The sequence below is a fragment of the Ailuropoda melanoleuca genome, chromosome X (assembly GCF_002007445.2).
Source record: "Ailuropoda melanoleuca isolate Jingjing chromosome X, ASM200744v2, whole genome shotgun sequence".
Classification (NCBI taxonomy): Eukaryota; Metazoa; Chordata; class Mammalia; order Carnivora; family Ursidae; genus Ailuropoda; species Ailuropoda melanoleuca.
Genome location: NC_048238.1, coordinates 9,652,375 through 9,669,909, shown reverse-complemented (window position 1 = coordinate 9,669,909; position 17,535 = coordinate 9,652,375). Strand labels below are relative to the sequence as shown.

Below are 17,535 nucleotides of genomic sequence, written 5' to 3'. Positions count from 1 at the left end.
TTTTATGACTGGACTTTTGACATGTGAAACAAAGCCATGCACATGGATGTGTATTACATTAGAGTCCATTTCAAGCACTTAATTTTGTTGCTTTGCTTGGCCCACGCTGCCTTGTTTCTTAGAATGCCACAGTTTTTTGTTGTTGTTGAGACTTGGGCATTTGAGAGAGAGAGAGAGAAAAAGAAAAAAATCTCTTCCAGCCCTTATATGCTGGTGTTATGTAGAGAAATACTTCATTGATCAGCCCAGACAGAGATCCTAGGACGCTTCAAACATTCTCTGAGGATCTTTCTTCTCTGGATTTGTGCGTGTGATTTTAGTCATTTTAAATTCAGTGGGCAGCTTTTTCCTACTTCTTCCAGAAGCCCGTGGTCTTTTGTTGAACTGGAGCTCTAATAAGATGCCATAGCGATAGCATCTGGTGTCAGCAGCTTCCAAATAACAGCTTCAGTCCAATCAGCACTCCATGTCAGGTGAGACAGATTACAGTCCCTGAGGGAGCCCCCAAACTAGCTAGAACATTGGGTGCGTGATATGCTCTACTGTTTGTGTCCTGAACAAGAATCTCGGTGTAGGAGATATCTTCCTGGTCGCACAACGATCGGTCACAAAGGGGGAGGAATATGGCTAAGGATGCAAAACCACAAGAATTTAACAAACTCAGTTACTGGAATTCTTTCTTTGTTTTACATTGGTTAGAGTACTATGACTTCTTAATTGGCTCACAAAGGTATATTGCTCCATACCGAAACACAGTGTCTATGTGGGAGAGTGAAATTGTAAAGCTTCTTGGACTGTTATCTTGCTGATATCCCACCACTTTGAGTATTTCCTATATCCAAATTATTTGAGAACGCTTGTACAGTTACAGAAAGCTACAGAGCTCCCATTCATCTGGCACTCAGTTTTGACTAATGTTAACTTCTTATGGTAGCATGGTAAATTGTCACAATCAGTGAACCAACACTCATACATTAGTAGTAATTAAAGTTCATATTTCATTCAGATTTCCTTAGGGTTTCACCTAATGTCATTTATCTGTTCTAGAATGCCATCCAGGATATTATACCACATTTAGTACTCCTACCTTCTTAGGCTCCTCTAGGCTCTGAGCGTCTTATCACCACTTTTTAGTGATATAAAGTAAAAAATTAGTTTCATAGTTAAAGCCAAGTTTGTTAAGAATTTTCTGTTGCTTATAACTCACTAGACTACCTGTTTTCTGGTTCAAACACACTATTTTATAATGATAAAAGTGAAGCCAGGTCCACAGTGTCCAAATGATTACCCACCATTACACGACTAGTACGGAGAAGAGCTAGGATCTTAGCCCAAGAGTTTTTAGCTTTTACCACCCAACTTTTGTGCTTTACAGTGTAATTACACTATCCCAGAAATTCACCTTTATTACATTGCGAATTTTGAATATCTGATAAACAAGCACAATAAGATATGAATCAGTGACAAGGATGTGATGATTTTTCCAGGTCTCAAGGTTTTATTGGAAATACACGCTTTATCAACGTGCTCATATTCTGTTAGTGAAATTCCCAAGGCAGAAAGTTAACAGGAGATTATATTAAGTCACTGACTTATAGATCATCATTTTTTCTAACAATTTACTGAATATAATGCTTCAGAAATAGTCCTATTCATGTATCCATTAATTCATCCATCCATTTATTCACATATATACACACACTTAAACATTTTTAGAACAAATATTTATTAACCATCTACTATTGCCCAGAAAATACTCTGGGCAGTGAAAACCAACCCTGATTAATCTCCTGTAGAGGAACAATCATGAGTTTCTAGGAATTTTTGGACTGAAATTAAATGGTATCAACATAATGAAATTAATAAATCCATTTAATTTTTGGTAAGATCTAAGTAGAAATGTAGGCTTAATAATGTGGGAAACTGCCCTTGAATCACTGAACTAAAAAATAAGAACTAACTGAGGAGACAAGAGAAGGAGTGAGTTTGGAGAAAAAGAAGGGGGTGGTGTCACGAAAGCCAAGAGAAGATCTTAGAACAGAACATCACCAGAAATGAATTGGGGACTTTTATTTGGGAGCTTTATAAAATTCCTCAAGTAAAATGAGCAGTATTACTTCAAAAACACTGTGGACAATTAACTTTTTCAAAGTACAATGGGGCTGTTTCTCTGTAGACCACTGGTGACAACAAGTTGCTATGTAATTTTCACATCCCTAATAATTATTTGCACTTGCATTTGGCATTCCATTGTGACTGAGTTTTATGTTGCTATTGTTGCTTCCCCTTCAACCCCTCCCACAAAGGTGCTGGGTGGTGGCGGGAGCAGCTGCAAACCCTGCCATCAGCAGACTCCTCTCCCTCAGTCCCCATCACAAGGAAGGGGGGAGTCATGACATTCTCACAGTGAAGGTTTTACTTCTCTGCTGAATTTTGATGGCGTTAACCCCACAACACTCTTCAGGGGTAGGTAATGACTGTTAGAGCTGTGCCAGAAGTTCCTGTTGGGAGTAGACACACCACAGAAGTTTGCGTTACTCATAGTACAACCTCAGAAAAGTCACCTTACCAATGTCTGCCATAACTTCCGTCATATATAAGCTAAATGACAGCTTCCCATTTCATGCGAGGGTTTTATAAATTTATCAGAGAGCGCATAAGAAATACAAGAATGGAGTCAAATGCAAGCTATTCTAGAGTAAGGTTTGGAAACCAATTAGACCTTATAGGACAAAGGTGGCCTCCAGTTTCTTGCTGTAAATAAAATTTTATTAGAATACAAGCACATCCGCTTATTTACGTATTTCCTATGGCTGCATTCACACTACAATGGCAGAGTTGCGTTGCTTTGAGCTGTGACAGAGACCACATTACTTCTAAAGCCTAGAATATCTACTATGTGACCTCATACAGAAAAGGTTTGCTGACTTGGCCTACAGAAATAAAGGCGAAGGGTGGAGAAAGAAAAGTGTGTATCTTTTGGTGAGAAAACCCATCCACAACAGGGCAAAGAGGTGACTTTCTGAGGGAGTCAAGAGCTAGAAGCAATCTGTCCCCTTTGCTAGGCCTTCATTGAGAATGCCACATGAAAAAAATTAAAAGAAAAAAAATCAAGAGGTAAGATTGGGAAGTGAAGGCTGAAGGTTAATCAGTCTTTAGCACTTATGGTCTTCTAAGAAACACGAGTGAACAGGCAATCCTGTCATATCCTTTCCGACTTGTCTTCTTTCCCTGTATTGGCCATCAACCCACTGAAAATGATGACAGAGAAGGAAAGGGAGAGGTAGGACCTTTTCCTTTCAATTTTACTATGCTCGACAGCAAGCCAAAAGTAGGGAGCTTTGGTAGAGTGTCCTCACACTGAGAAGTAAAATAAAAACTGTTCAATTGATTTTGTGTACCATTTCGACTTGTTCAGTTGGAATGAAATATGTGTAAATGTATAAGCTACGAAATACAAATTGTGTAATTTCACTGTGCACGTGAGTGAAAAGCTCTGAATATCTGCATATAAAGCTCACTTTGCACTGTAGAAAGGTCATCAGTAACAGTCATGCTAATAAATTAAACGTTTCACTTTAACTTAATGAGAATGGTGATAAATGGCAAATAAAAAATTATGAAATATTGACAGAGCACAAAAGAAAGGGAAACCCCATAGATTTTAGTACGCTGATCTTGCTCTTTGAGGAAGGGGACTCTTGTTTTCATCTTGCAGTGGGTGCGGACCATTATGGGGTTGGCCCCATGTACTGACCAGCACCCTTTAAGATCAACTCGTCTTCTCGGAAAGTCTCTCCCAGCCATCACAATCCGAGCCGCTATCGCCGGCCTCGAGCTCCTGGAACAGCTGAGCAGCACACTCCAAGAAAACAACGGAGTGACATGCCTACTCACCGCCCAGGCTGATCTGGTGTCCGCCGGCACAGCGAAGTAATGCCACTTCTCATCAGCTTTGCAATGGAAGAGAGTCCTCTCCAGAAAACGGCCATGGCTAACGAGGTTTTATTCAGGCTTTGAGAGGCAATGGAGGACAAGGGCTTGGCAGGGAGCGCGGTTTCCGACCCCCGGGGGACCCCAGCAGGACACTGTATATCCAGCCCTCCTCTCCTCTGATGCAGCGGCACAATCATGAAAAGACACCTGCCACAAACGTGATACCATGTCCTCTTTAGTTCAGCCGATTTATTTGGCAAAAACACCCATACCCGCCAGCTGGCATTTGGCACCGGCCGGAATTTCCTGCCTGTGCCCCAGCCTTAGGTGAGGACATCAAAATTGCTCTCTGCAAGGGTTGGCACAAGCCGGAAAGAAGGGCTCCAAAGGCCACTCAAAAGAATCAAGAGGTGCTAGCAGCCTCAAGCTAGTATTTCAATTACAGGCTGTGACAGAAACCTGGTCACCCAGGTGCTTCTGCTTTTCACAGTTTGGCTGTCCCCGTGATCCTGACTGGCTTTTGCGACCCACTTCGCGTACATCCCTAGAGGCTGTAAAATAAATAAATAGATAAATAAAAATAATACTAATAAACAGAAGACAGAACTTCTCCTGATCACCACCTAACCTACTGTTCGCAGCTCTGCTTGACGCGCACATCCCAACTCTTTGTCCGTAAGTGGCCCAACGAAATTCAGATAATTACAAAACCTTCAGTGACGTTGGCTTCCTGGACAAAAAAAGCCAGGAGTTTGAGGGATTTATGCAAGAGAGATGGACAGACTAAGTAAAGCAGCAACATTTCGAGAACAAATGCACAAGAAGACGGAAACAGACTCTGATACAGGGGAAGGCTGCGGAGCCCAGCCCTTTCTGCCATATGCCAAGTTAGAACAGGAATGATAAGAGTCATTTTGAAGCCTTACTTTTCAAAGCCCTTCCATCAACCCTGCAGACTTACCTTCCAGCTGGGAGCAGTAATTATTAACTCAGCAGATAGGTGCTTTGTCAGATTCGAAAGAAAACAAATCTGCTCCAATGAAGGGAATAAACAGCCCCTAATGTTCAGCCAGGGAAGTTTGTGCATTGACAGGACATAATTACCTTTCATTGCGTGTAATGATATTATCGCTTTTACTTTGTTCTTCCAATTCCAAAATTATAATATACCTCCCTCGCTTAAATGGCTGCCTGGGCTCCTCAGGAACTCATTTAACTCAATGGCATTTGCTTTTGCCACGAGGCAATTATTTACATTTTATGAAGAATTCATTGCGTATACTTGGAAGCAATATGTTTTATTTAAGAACTCTTCATCACAAACACAAGAAAATGAGGCGACTGGCCTCTTTTCTAACATAATGCCAATTTGTAACTCTTTGAACAGTTAAAAAGTCACAAAATAATACAGCAACCCAACTCAAATAAATCTCTCCTATTTCCATCCTTGGCATACCTTTCAATTTCCACAAAAAACTTTTGCATTTCTTTCCCAGAAGCAAAGGGTAAGATCCTTTTGTCCTTTGTTGGATGGCTATTAGTAATGTCGGATTAATGAAGTAGGAAATTAATGTCCACTTCAAATGTGAAAATAATACAGGGGATGGTGGGTGCTACCAAAATATCCAAATTCAATTATACAACGTTAAATTTTTAGAAAAGGAAAAGATTAAAAGAACTCATGAAAGAGGACAAACAAAGGGACTTATCCACAGAATATGAGCCAGACTCTCTTCTGAAATCTTGGGGTAAAAATTAAGGAAAAAAAGCCCCAAGAATAACCTTAAAAGCACCATACAGTGCTTGAGGACGACCAGTTGCTTCTGCCCTCTCGGGGACATACTAGGTAAAGCCCAAGGGAACTACTCCAGGGATCAGACAAGGATGAAGCAAGGACTTGCTATTTCTATTTTCCATGATGACAGACTCCTATCACAGCGACTTGACAATTCTGCTTGTGGTTAACAAAACTGGGAGGTGGGACACATAAGCTGCTTGCATTTCCGTAGATGATTCTTTCCTGGAGCTAGATGAGTCAAAAATACATTTCACACTGACCACTGAACTGACTGGCAGATGGGAATGGCTAAACTTCTCCCACAATGGGCAATGTCCATCCTGGAGAACAAAGTGGAAGTTTCCACATCTCATTACGAATCTCTGCTATTCAGGTTTTGGGATTGAACTCTCTTGCATTCAGAAGGTAGTGACTCGGTTTAATTGCCCACCATGGGAATTGCTGGCAGAGTAATAGAACAGTGTGTCTTGTCCAATAAGCATGCAGGGCTACTTTTTGTAGGCTTACAGGGGGCAGGTAGCCAGAAATCCAATGGGCCAAAAAAGAAGAGGAGAAAAAAAGAAGAAGAAGAAGAAGAAAATAAAACAAAAAAACAAGCCTCTCAAATGTAGAACTTGAAAAATCAGGACAGGTATTTTTGCAATGACCCTCCAGTCTCCTTTTCCACCCCCGATGGCTATCCCCAGACTCCAACTGGGCTGGCTCTTCATAAACATCTATCTTGCCAACGAGTGTTCTAATATTAATTTTGACCACGTTTTAATTTTCCTTTCACTCTTCAAAAGCCAAAGTTCAAAATTTATGAAGGACATTTTTTTTTGGTAGTAATCGTCCCCATCTGCACAGTCCAACAAGAGAGTTCTTACTCTCTTTAACGAAAAAATGGGATATTAGGAACATACGGTGCTTCCTATTCTCTGTGACATGTATTATATGTCTCTAAGGAAGTTAAGCAGATCTTGCTCGGTTGAGAATGATGGCAGGCCTATCATTTCCTTCCTACACTAAGATCATGGAAGGTAAGATACTGTCTTACCAATCTTGGTACCTTCAGGATATACTAGTGTTCAATAAATGTTTGGTGGATGTGTGTTGGGTGGGTCAAGGAGTGGTTTTAAAGGAAGCACGTGACCAGATGACCAGGCAGATGGGCCATTTCTGAAGATGCTGAATGGGGAGGGTAAGCCAGGGAAAGGTGGAGGTGAACAGGTAGGGCGAACGATTGCAAGGCTGGTGATTAAGGCTATGGAATATACAGGACTTAGCAGGCATTAGACGCCATTACAAAGCCAAAACAACCGAGACTTTATAGTCCGATGATGTGGACGAAATGCTCGTCTGACTATACAGAGGATGTGGCAATCCCAGTTCTGGGGAGCCTCACCTTTTCCCCAGAACGTAGATTCCTCAATGTAGCTCACTATCTCCCAGGTCACTTGTCAAGGTTTGATGAAATCTTGGGTCTCACAAGAATTTTCTAAACTTGCTTTATCTAAAGCAGATCAAATTAAGAGCAAAAGGAGATGCTGTCCGTAATTATGTCAGAACAATACTCCTAAACCAGGACGCTGCTGGGCAGGCAGGGTTACACACCTCTATCCGCACTTCTCTCTATGCACGCATATGGATCCTCTGTATGTACTCGCTATATCCATTTATAACTATATCCACAACTACAGCTGTACCTCTCTACATCTGTATCTGAATCAAGAGCTATGTTAATATCTCTATTTCTACCTACAACTATATCTAAGCTTTATGCATCTAGAGCCACAACCACCCCGACATCAGTTACTTATTGATGCTGTTCTTAAAGCAAACCTCGCAGAGTGCATCAGACTCTCTATAGTTCTTACTCTCTCTTTCCTTCCGTTTCTCCCTTTCTCACCCATTTCTTAAAAGGACACTCTTTCCTGAGAGTCATTCCTTCCGTTCAAGTTTCTCTCTTCCCGTCCAAGCCTCTCACTTCTCCTGCTTACATGGTAACAAGAAAGCAACAATCTCTTCCGCATCTCGCATGTTTCAGAAACAATATTCATAGTTTTCTGACAAGACAAACAGAAGCTGTCCTTTTCTAATGCAGAGTTTGGTATATTAGAATATACAATGTGTTGTGACTAGGTACACGTGCAAACATTTGGAAAGCCAATTCATGAGTCTGAGTCTCGCTTTTCTCATCTGGAAATGGGATTAATATTCATCAATTAAATAAGGTCATATATGGGACAATGTTACAGAACAGCCATCAGTCCTGTGCATTAGAATCACTTGAAACTACTTCTTGGCTCTACCCAAGAGCCGGGGTATGCACTGAATGTTTATGTTCCTCTAAAATCCACTTGTTGAAACCCTAATCCCCAATACGATGGTATTTGGAGGTGAGGCAATTGGGGGGTAATTAAGTCATGAGGGGAGAGCCCGCATGATAAAATTAGGGAACTTCTAAGAAGAGACATAGAGATATGATCCCTCTCTCTGTGTGATGTCAGGGTACAGAGAAAAGGCAACTATCTCCAGCCAACAAGAGGGCCCTCACCAAGAACTCGGCCTTGCTGGCACACTGGTCTTTGATTTCTCAGACTCTAGAACTGTGAGAAAGAAACTTCTGTATTTCAGCCACCCACTCTTTCATGGCTTATTATAAACCCCAAACGGACTAAGACAACCAGACATCAGGATTTTTTACTGTTCCTGAACATATTTCAGAGTGCCACAAACATTGATAACCTGTAGTCTGTTGTCTGTATAATACTATACAAGTGTGCATTAATATGTGCACAACGGCATTAAAATTTTTTTAACCCTATGCATTACCAGCTTTTTCTAAAATATAAGGTATTGGTTCTACTCTAAATAGTTGGGGATGGGAAAAGGAACATGAAATTTGAACATATTTAACTACCGTGGGCTGTGTTCTGAAGGACCCATCAAGATAGAATTAGCTCATTACTGAGCTACAAGACTCTAACTTTGAACATGGGAAGCCCGGATCTTCCCATAGCTTCATTAATAACTTGAAAGTGGTTGTACCACCATCAAAACCAATTGTCTGATTTGGGATATAATTTGGATCCTAAGACAAGATAAAAAAAGAAGACATCTAACATCTTTCAAAGAGAATATGTAAAAGAGTGAGAACTAAATGCAAAGGTGCTAATTACTAGTCACAGCTTAATTTTTGAATTGTTCTTTTAACTTACAAAACTAATGAGTATGGCTATACTCCACACTGCAAACCAGAGCTCGACAGAAACTTGAGTAATTAGAGTATTTCTTTGTAATGGAGAGTACTCAGCAGATAAGAAAAAAACCCCATCAGAATGATTCTCATTAATAAAACCCACTAGTGATAAAGAACAAACACTTTTGAAATCAGTAACTGTTCTTCCTATCTGTAAACAATGAGTCTGAGAGAGCTGTGGAAGCTTTTCCAGTAAAAAAAAAAAAAAAAAAAAAAAACAAAAAAAAAACCACACACCCTACAGATTTAGGGGCTTCGGGGTGGCTCAGTAGGTTGAGAGGCCTCCTCTTGATTTCTGCTCAGGTCATGATCTCGGGGTCCTGAGACCAAGCCTGGTGTTGGGCTCTGGACTCAGCAGGGAGTCTGCTTGAGATTCTCTCCAGCTCCCTCCACCCCTCTCCCGGTGTGGGCGCAAGAGCACGCACACGCCGTCTCTCTCAAATAAGTAAGTAAGTAAGTAAATAAATAAATAAATAAATAAAATCTTAAAAAAACAACAACGACAAACAAACACCTTACAGATTGGGAAAAGTGACACTGGTAACATTGGTTTTTAATGTTACTATTTAGTAATCCGTGCAGGTTTCTCTATGAAGTTGCTGATTTACTCTTACAAGTTTTAACAGCTGGCAGTAGCCCAGGGTAAATGTTACATTCACACGTGGGCTTGCCCTTAAAAATGTCAAGGACACAAAGGGAAATGCATGTGGCGAGAGCTAGCTGGGATTCCTGGCATCTACAACCAACAGGCCCTGGTTTGTGTTTCTATCTATCGATCAACTGGTTTGGAATGCACGGGAGCCCAAATCCAACTAGGAAAAAGAAAAATCCAGTTTCCTTGGAAAAGTCTAAGATATACCTCCATAAATTTATAACTGAATCTTTTAGAAAGTACATTTCTTTGGCAGAAATTCTTATTGAGTCAAAGCATCTAGGCCACCTCAAATGAGACAATTACATGAATTCATAATGATGTTATAAAATAGCACAATGTAATATGACAAAATACCATCTTTTGTCATATTATAAAGCGCTCGGGTAAACTGTACGAAATGAACAACTCAGAATCAAGCGTAGAAGCAAAATTGTTGGTCTTTGTGCTTTCTGGGAGAGTCTACTCCCACGGCCAATTCCAGTGTAGTTTCTATGGCAGCACGACCTCAAGAAAGCCTTGAAGAGCCAGAGGACCACTGCCCACAGGCTCCCTGTAGTGGGTCAGGTTCACGGGCAACTTGAAACCTCCCAGAGGGCCAGGCCCTCAGGAGCAAATTGTACGCTAAAGAGAGATGCTCTCCCCTTGGCGGGAAATGCAAGAAAGAGGAGAGAGTTGGGCACAAAGCCTGGAAATCTGACCGCAGCGTTCATGTTTTTCGCATAGATGACTTACCGTAATCACCTAGAGGTGCCGGGCTGTGCAACGACCAAATCCCCAAAAATAACCTTGAAAGATTTTTATCTTTATAAACATGATCCCCCACCTCACAGTCACCCTGTCTGCTTATCAGTCCACAGTCAAATTGAAGAGAACAAAGAAATGCAGCCTGTAGTCTGAAAAATGCTTCCTGTGGCATCCAATGTCAACGCAACTGGATTAGGTTAGGATCAAACATGCTTACTGATCTGAAATTTATTTCAAAAATTCTCATACTTAAGAATATTCCACAGAGGTGGTAAAAGAAAGCAGGGTGGACCCTTGTTTTTTGATAAGTGCAATAGGAAGACTCATCTCATATAATTGCAAAAAACCAGAGAACTACAGCCACTGATTTCTCCAAAACTCTTCGGTGGTTCCTCCAAAAGGTAAACATGGAATTATCTTATGATCGAATGATCACGCTGCTAGGTATATACCCACAAGAATTGCAAACAGCCACCCATACGGATACTTAGAGAGCACTGGTCACAGCAGCATTATTCATAAGATCCAAAAGGAGCAGACAACCTCCATTTCCACTGACATATGAATGGTTAAACAAACGAGGGCTATCCATAAAATGGATTATGTACAATGGAACATTCAGCCTTAAAGAGGAGCGAAATTATTATATATACCACACCACGGATCAACGTTGAGGACCTTATGCTAAGTGAAATGAGCTATACGCAGAAGAACAAGTACTTGATAATTTCACTTATTTGAGATATCTACAATAGGCAGATTCATAGAGACAGAAAGTAAAACAGAGCTAACCAGGGGGAGGAGGGGGAATGGGAAGTTATTTTTTAATGGGTACCAAGTTTCTGTTGGGCATGATGAAAAAGTTCTAGAAATGGATATTGGTTAATGGTTGTACAATGTTCTGAATGTACTTAAATGTCACAGAATTGTACACCCCAAAATGTTAAAAAAAATTTACCTTTATGCTATATACATTTTAACCCATTTAAAAAAACGAAAAGCAGCACAAAAGTCCAAACTCTTAGCCAGTGTCAGCGAAAGGAGCCCATATAATTCTGTTAGCTCGTGTTTTACATTACGTATGACCAAGCAACATTGCTGTCTTGACCAATTCCACAAAGCAACTGAAATGATACTGCTCCATGTCAAATTTAGTTCTAGCCTCAAACAGTGGGTACAACTGGCCTTGGATTCACTAATGAATCCTTTTGCTCTTTCCCAGAATGACCTTACTGTAGCAAGAATTATCGGCCTAACATGGCATGTGGCCCAACTATGAAGCAACTGCATGTCATAAGACGCAGAAGACACTGGAGACTAAGCGGCTTGACTGATGGCCTCCAAATGTCTACAAGTCCCAAATGTAGGCATGTTAATTCTCTGAGTCAAGGCTGGAAGTAGAGACAAAGAACAGGTAGAAGATGTTAGAGTCCAAGCCATCAGTTCTACCTACTTGATGAAGCAGTCTCGGCCATCCCGGTTCGCACTCATCTCCCATCCATAGGGTGGCACCTGGTTCAAGCCCCAGGTGCCCGAGGGAGGCGGCCAGCCAGAAGACTTCGTCCTGTGGCTGGAAAAAAAAAAAAGAGAGAGAGAGAGAGAAAAAGAAAAGCATCATTACACCTGACACCTGAACATTTCTTCTGAGACAAACTCCAGAAGGAGCATGGGATTCGCTCCTGTCAACTGTGGGCTAGATCCTCAGCTGATTAAATGAATAAATATAACGAGTGATTTTATGACAGGTTCTCCTCACACTATCTTCCCTCCTTTCTCACAGACACCCCGTGAGGTAAGTACATATATTCCATTACACGTATTCCATTTTACAGATGAGGAAACAACGAATGACTCAGAAAGATTAAGTAACATTCTTAAGGACACATTATCCATTTTGAACAAAATTTTTGCACTCATTCCATTACGCTATGCCTCCTGATACCAGACATTAGGAAGTGTGGCAGATAAATAGACATCGCACGGAATATCAAGACACGTATGTAAACGCTGTTTTTATGGATATGAAGCAAATAACCTGAAGCCACAATTTCCCGGCCTCCACTAACCCAAGCACAAAATTTCCACTCGTATTAACCAAGTTCCTGTCAAAGTGAGATATAACCCAGAGACAAACTTTCCATTTAAGTTGCAGAGAAAATCCAGACATTAGCTTTTACACTTTCAATTCAAACCTTGAATTTCAATCATCAGCAAAAGGGAAGGGTAGGCTATGGAGAACTTTCTAGAAGCCTGCGTTGCCACGAGCAAGAGGAAAGGTGAAGTAACTTCATGTGACAAGCAACTGTTACAGGCAGGACGGCACAGTCACAATCTCCAACGGGAGGCCAAAGCCCAGCTTCTGGAGCATTGCCGAGTCCTGGCCACCAAGGACCTCCAGAACTTCTACCGTTTGCTCACCAACACTGAAAATTGCTTCAAAGCAAAATCACAAGAGGAAATATCAAGTGCTGTTTTTTGGATCGGCCAACATCCTTCATCATTTGGTCCACCCACCCCACGTGAATTTCTGGATGGCCTAGGAGATCTTCCAGGCACTTGCAGATTGCAAACTGGGGTCCAAACGACATGTGGTGCTCACATTTCCAGGGCCTCGCGCACAGCATCTGAGTAGAGCACCTGGGAGCCTATGACAGCACACCGGGGACCACACACACAATGTGCATAGCTCTGTGTGGGCTGCTGCCCAAAGCCAGCAGTCCCCCTGCAGCAAGCATTAAAGACAGGGCGTCAGCTTCTCTGAAAGGAGGCATCTCCGAATCTCCCAGAACACAGGGTGACTCACCCCCACCTCACACCCAACACACACATCTGATCATAACCCAACACCTCTCTGCAGGTGAAACAAGCCCATGTCCCGTAAGACTTCTAGATGGGAAGCATCGTGCATAATTTAAACCACCTCTGTTGCTGTTCTTTAAACTTCCTTTCAGGTTTCCCACAGCCTTCATGAAGTGTGGTGAGCAAAGTTCACAAATCTAATCTGGTCTGGCAAATTTAAAATCTCACCATAGGATTTGTTCTTGCCCCCGGACTATTAAAATAAAAGACAAGGGAACAGTTTCTGTTCCTCTTCCTTGAGCGAAAGTCAGCAGGGGCAGTTTCCTCTGGGGGTTTTATAAAAAGGGCTTCTTCCCTACAGTTAGAGAACACATGAATTTGCCATCCCGTGGAAAAAAAAAACCCAAAGAAAACCACACCAATTTCTCCTAAGTAGCAGAGAACACATCTGGAGAGCCTTCTAAGGTTGGACCAAGAACACAAGCCCTTAGTCGGATGATCACACCACATCCCGTTATTAAAATGTTTTCCAAAAGCAACAGTACAGTAAGTGGTAACACAAGGGATACGCCAGTGAGAGACTGTTCATGGAGAGAATGCAAGTGTTTATACTGGATGACTAAAGTATGCACTGTACCAGGATGTTAATCCTTGCCACAGAGAGCTAACTTACTAAAACCAAACTGTCTCTTCTTTCAGGTATTCTTCTCTTTCATTGGCCACAGCCACCAACGTCTAAATCACCAGAAGAGGCTTCGTAATGTAATTAACATGTAAAATACGGTACTGGTGGGCCTGAATTTTATTATAAAGTACATTTTGTCCTCTACGGTATGTTCAGAAAGCAGAAAACAACAGTTCATGAAAATGTTTTCCGATGAAGACTTAGGTCATAAAACAAGCAATGAAGTGCTATTACTAGAGAAATTTACAAATGCTAATTTAGTTACTTCAGTTCAAGGACATCAGCTGATACTAAAAAAATGAAAAATTAAAATCAGATATGTCTATATGTCCATTAACATGTTGACATGGAATACATGGGTTGGGGGGGCGCCTGGGTGGCTCAGACGGTTGAGCGTCAGCCTTCAGCTCAGGTCATGATCCCAGGGTCCTGGGATTGAGTCCCCTCATCGGGCTTCTTGCTCAGCAGGGAGCCTGCTTCTCCCTCTGCTCCCGTTCTCCCTGCTTGTGCGCTCGCTCGCTCTCGCTCTCTCTCTCTCCCTCCCCCTCCCCCTCTCCCCTGTGCGCCTTCTCTGTCGAATGGATAAATAAAATCTTAAAAAAAAAAAAAAGAATACATGGGCTGCAAAGGAATTAGTAGTACAACTTAGCAAATTAAAATGCACAAAGAACAAAAAAAGAACACCGTTAAGTATCTAAACATAAGAGTCTTAACAAAAATCAAGGACAAGGGTCATAATTATGGAAGGATTTGGCTCCTGCTTATATGAGTGGGATTGCTGGAGGTCCTCCCAGCAATATGTAGCCTCTTAAGCTGACTGCTTGCTCTCCCTTTCCTGGGGACCTCCTTTCCTGGCTCCACCCTCTGTGTGTTCACCAAAGCCTCCACCACTTGCCCATGTGCCCATCCCAGAAGTGCTGAAAGACATAGTCTCTTCCACCAGAAATGCAAAGGGTTAGCATCTTGCAGAGCAGTAGACAGGCCAGCGCTTATACAAGCAGTGTTGTTCACTTACTGGTTTGTTATCAGAGGCTTCTGCTGCAGCTATTATATCTATGCTGACACAGTTCTGTGCAGAACTCCTCATGTTTGGAAAAAATACTAACTCTGGGTCCCACTGTGAGATGCATGCTCTTTATTTCCCCCAATCTCCCAAAGAGTCCTTTCAGAGATCCTCCGCGGTCTTCCCAAAGACTGACACCTTTTGTTATTTCTCTGCTTCGAAGGAGGTCTTATTTTTCTTGTCCAAGTTCCTATTAGCCTCGATGGTGCTCTTGACCACTTCTGTGGAGCACAAAGACTATTCTGTAAGTCGAAACCTGCAGTGCTGCTCAGGAGCCAGCGTGACTGAGGATGGTAAGCAGGTTGGCCCACTGAGGTCATTTCAAGAATGTTCTCCAGCCTAGGGTTGCCAGATTTGCCGACTGTAAATACAGGACATCACGTTCAATGTGAATTTCATATAAACAATTGTTTTTGCATCAGAAGATCTCACATAATATTTGGGGGTTACATGTACTAAAAATGGATTCATCATTTACATGAAATTCAAATTTGACTAGACAGCCTACATTAGCACCTCAAATAACTGAATTCTCAGATTCTCTTCCACAATCAAAGAAGACAGCTTATCCATGGAACAAAAATATCATTAGCCTAAAATTCTTAAGCTTTATCCTCACCTAGTAGTGGAACCAAATACTACTCTCACTGAGTCCATGATGTGCTAAGAAGAACCCTCACCTCCCTGACCAAACTCAAAGTACACCCTCCTAATGGGTCTGTGGGAGTGACGGGGGGATTACAAGTAGTCATGAGTTAGGGGTTGATCTATTTCCCAAATTGATGGTAAGAATCCCCTCACATTGCTTGATAAGTATAAAGATAAACAAACCCTAGAAATTATGATTTAGCAGCTCTGGGTTAGAACTAGGCATCTATGAGTGAGAGAATGAGTGCATGTGTGTGCTGAAACAAGCAATTCCCATAATTCTCTTCTGGAGGATTGCTAGGTTTACCAATCCAAATGAAACAAAAGAAAACAAGAATGCCCATGTCAGCTGAAATTTCAAATACACAATGAATGATTTTTGGCCTAAGTATGACCCATGCAGTTTTGGGAAATATTGATTAAAAAAAATAAACATCTAGATTCAACCGGACATTCTGTATTTTATATGGGAGCCATGGGGTTTGGGGAACACTAGTCATTGTGTGAAAATCCAATAGCATTGGAATCTAGTGGGTTGTTGGCATGACGTGAAACCTGCATTTTTTCAAGATCCCCAAGTGATTCCCATATACATTCAAGTTTTCTAACCACAGCCCAAATCACTGATTTCCAACGTGGAGCCTCACAGCAGGTTGGAATCACGTGGTGAAACTTGCTAACTCCAGATGCCTGGGATGGAGGCCAAGCCACTTGCGTCAGAATCTCTGAGGATGAAGCCTAGGCATTGGTATTTCACCCCAAGATGGCCACCCACTGATCCAAGTCATTGTGTATTTGTATCTGAGCTGACTGACTCCGAGCAGCACGGCGTGGCGCTCAAGAGCCCGAACGTCGCAGCAGCGGGCTCTCCAAGCGTGGCCCCAGGAACAGCAGTGGCAGCACCAAGGACTCTATCACAAACACAAATTCATATGCATCACCCAAGACCGACCAAGCACAGAACGCTGAGGTGATGGGGCGGACCAAGCGACCTCTGTTCAACAAGCCTGCAGGCAATGCTGGGGCCCACTCAACTTTGCTAACCACTGAGTTAGACTCAAACTCCCTTCAATTCAAGCTCTGCCATTTCTTTTCCGCAATCTTCAACAAGTTCTTCAAGCTCTAACCCACTCGGTCCCAGCTACTCCTCTATAAATGGTGGTAAGAGGACCAGGTCGTTGGAACAATATTAAATCAGTTTTGTAAGGTCCTTCATACAGTTTGTGCTAAAAGGTCTCTGCTAAATAAATCTCAGCCTAACACTGGAGGCAATAAGGGACTTTGGGAGTGAGGCAAGAATAGGTGCCTACAATCGTTCTCTAAATAGAAGAAGGGTGAATGGCTCAGTCCTCTATTCTTTTCCAGTCTGGCAAGAGCGGGGTGATAAGGGGCTGAATCAAGCCAGGTTATACCTTCTTCCCAGGTCACAAGTCAAGTTCAGCTGTTCTAAAGGCAGAGGAAAACATCAGAAAGTTTGGCCCAGGAACCAGTAACCCCAGCTGTGCGAGTGATCCTAGGTACAGAGGCCAATTTCCACGGCTCTCAGGCCGCACCTTGAGATTGCCTGCAACTGCAGCTTCTCTCACTTCAGCCCGAGATCACGGTTGTGTGAACCAATTTCAAACACTTAGCTCAGCCTTCAAAATAGCGACCTACATTGCCAAGGCTATTTCGGTCATTCCAGAAATTCCCGGCCGCTGACTGAACTGCTTTGCAGTGCCGTGTTTTCTCACATCTATTGTTTGCAACAGATCGAAAAAGGGCCTGGACAAAAAAGATCTTCAGAGATGAGAGGAAGTGAGAGCGGCCAGGAAGTGCAGGGGTAGAGCTGCGGAACTCGTGGTGTGGGGACCCTGGGTGGAAGCCACGCCCCGTTTCCCCCTGCGTGCCCGCCTCTAAGCCCGGGACCCAATCTGGGTGTCTAGTCTGCCCCGAAGAAGGCGGGCTCTTCGAAACCAAGGGCAGG

General features: G+C 42.4%; 1 protein-coding gene across 2 annotated transcripts in view; it reads right to left on the bottom strand.

The window, feature by feature from the left end:
- Positions 1–17,535, bottom strand: part of FRMPD4 (FERM and PDZ domain containing 4) — a 558,281-nt gene that overhangs the window by 189,206 nt on the left and 351,540 nt on the right. The window contains exons 2-3 of one of the 2 annotated variants that reach the window (XM_034649249.1): positions 11,828–11,944; positions 3,898–4,143 (exon numbers count right to left, since the gene is read on the bottom strand). In XM_034649249.1, the coding sequence (XP_034505140.1) occupies positions 3,898–4,143; positions 11,828–11,944 (363 nt within the window). The remainder of the gene's footprint in view (positions 1–3,897; positions 4,144–11,827; positions 11,945–17,535) is intronic. The other variant, XM_034649250.1, reaches the window with a different exon arrangement.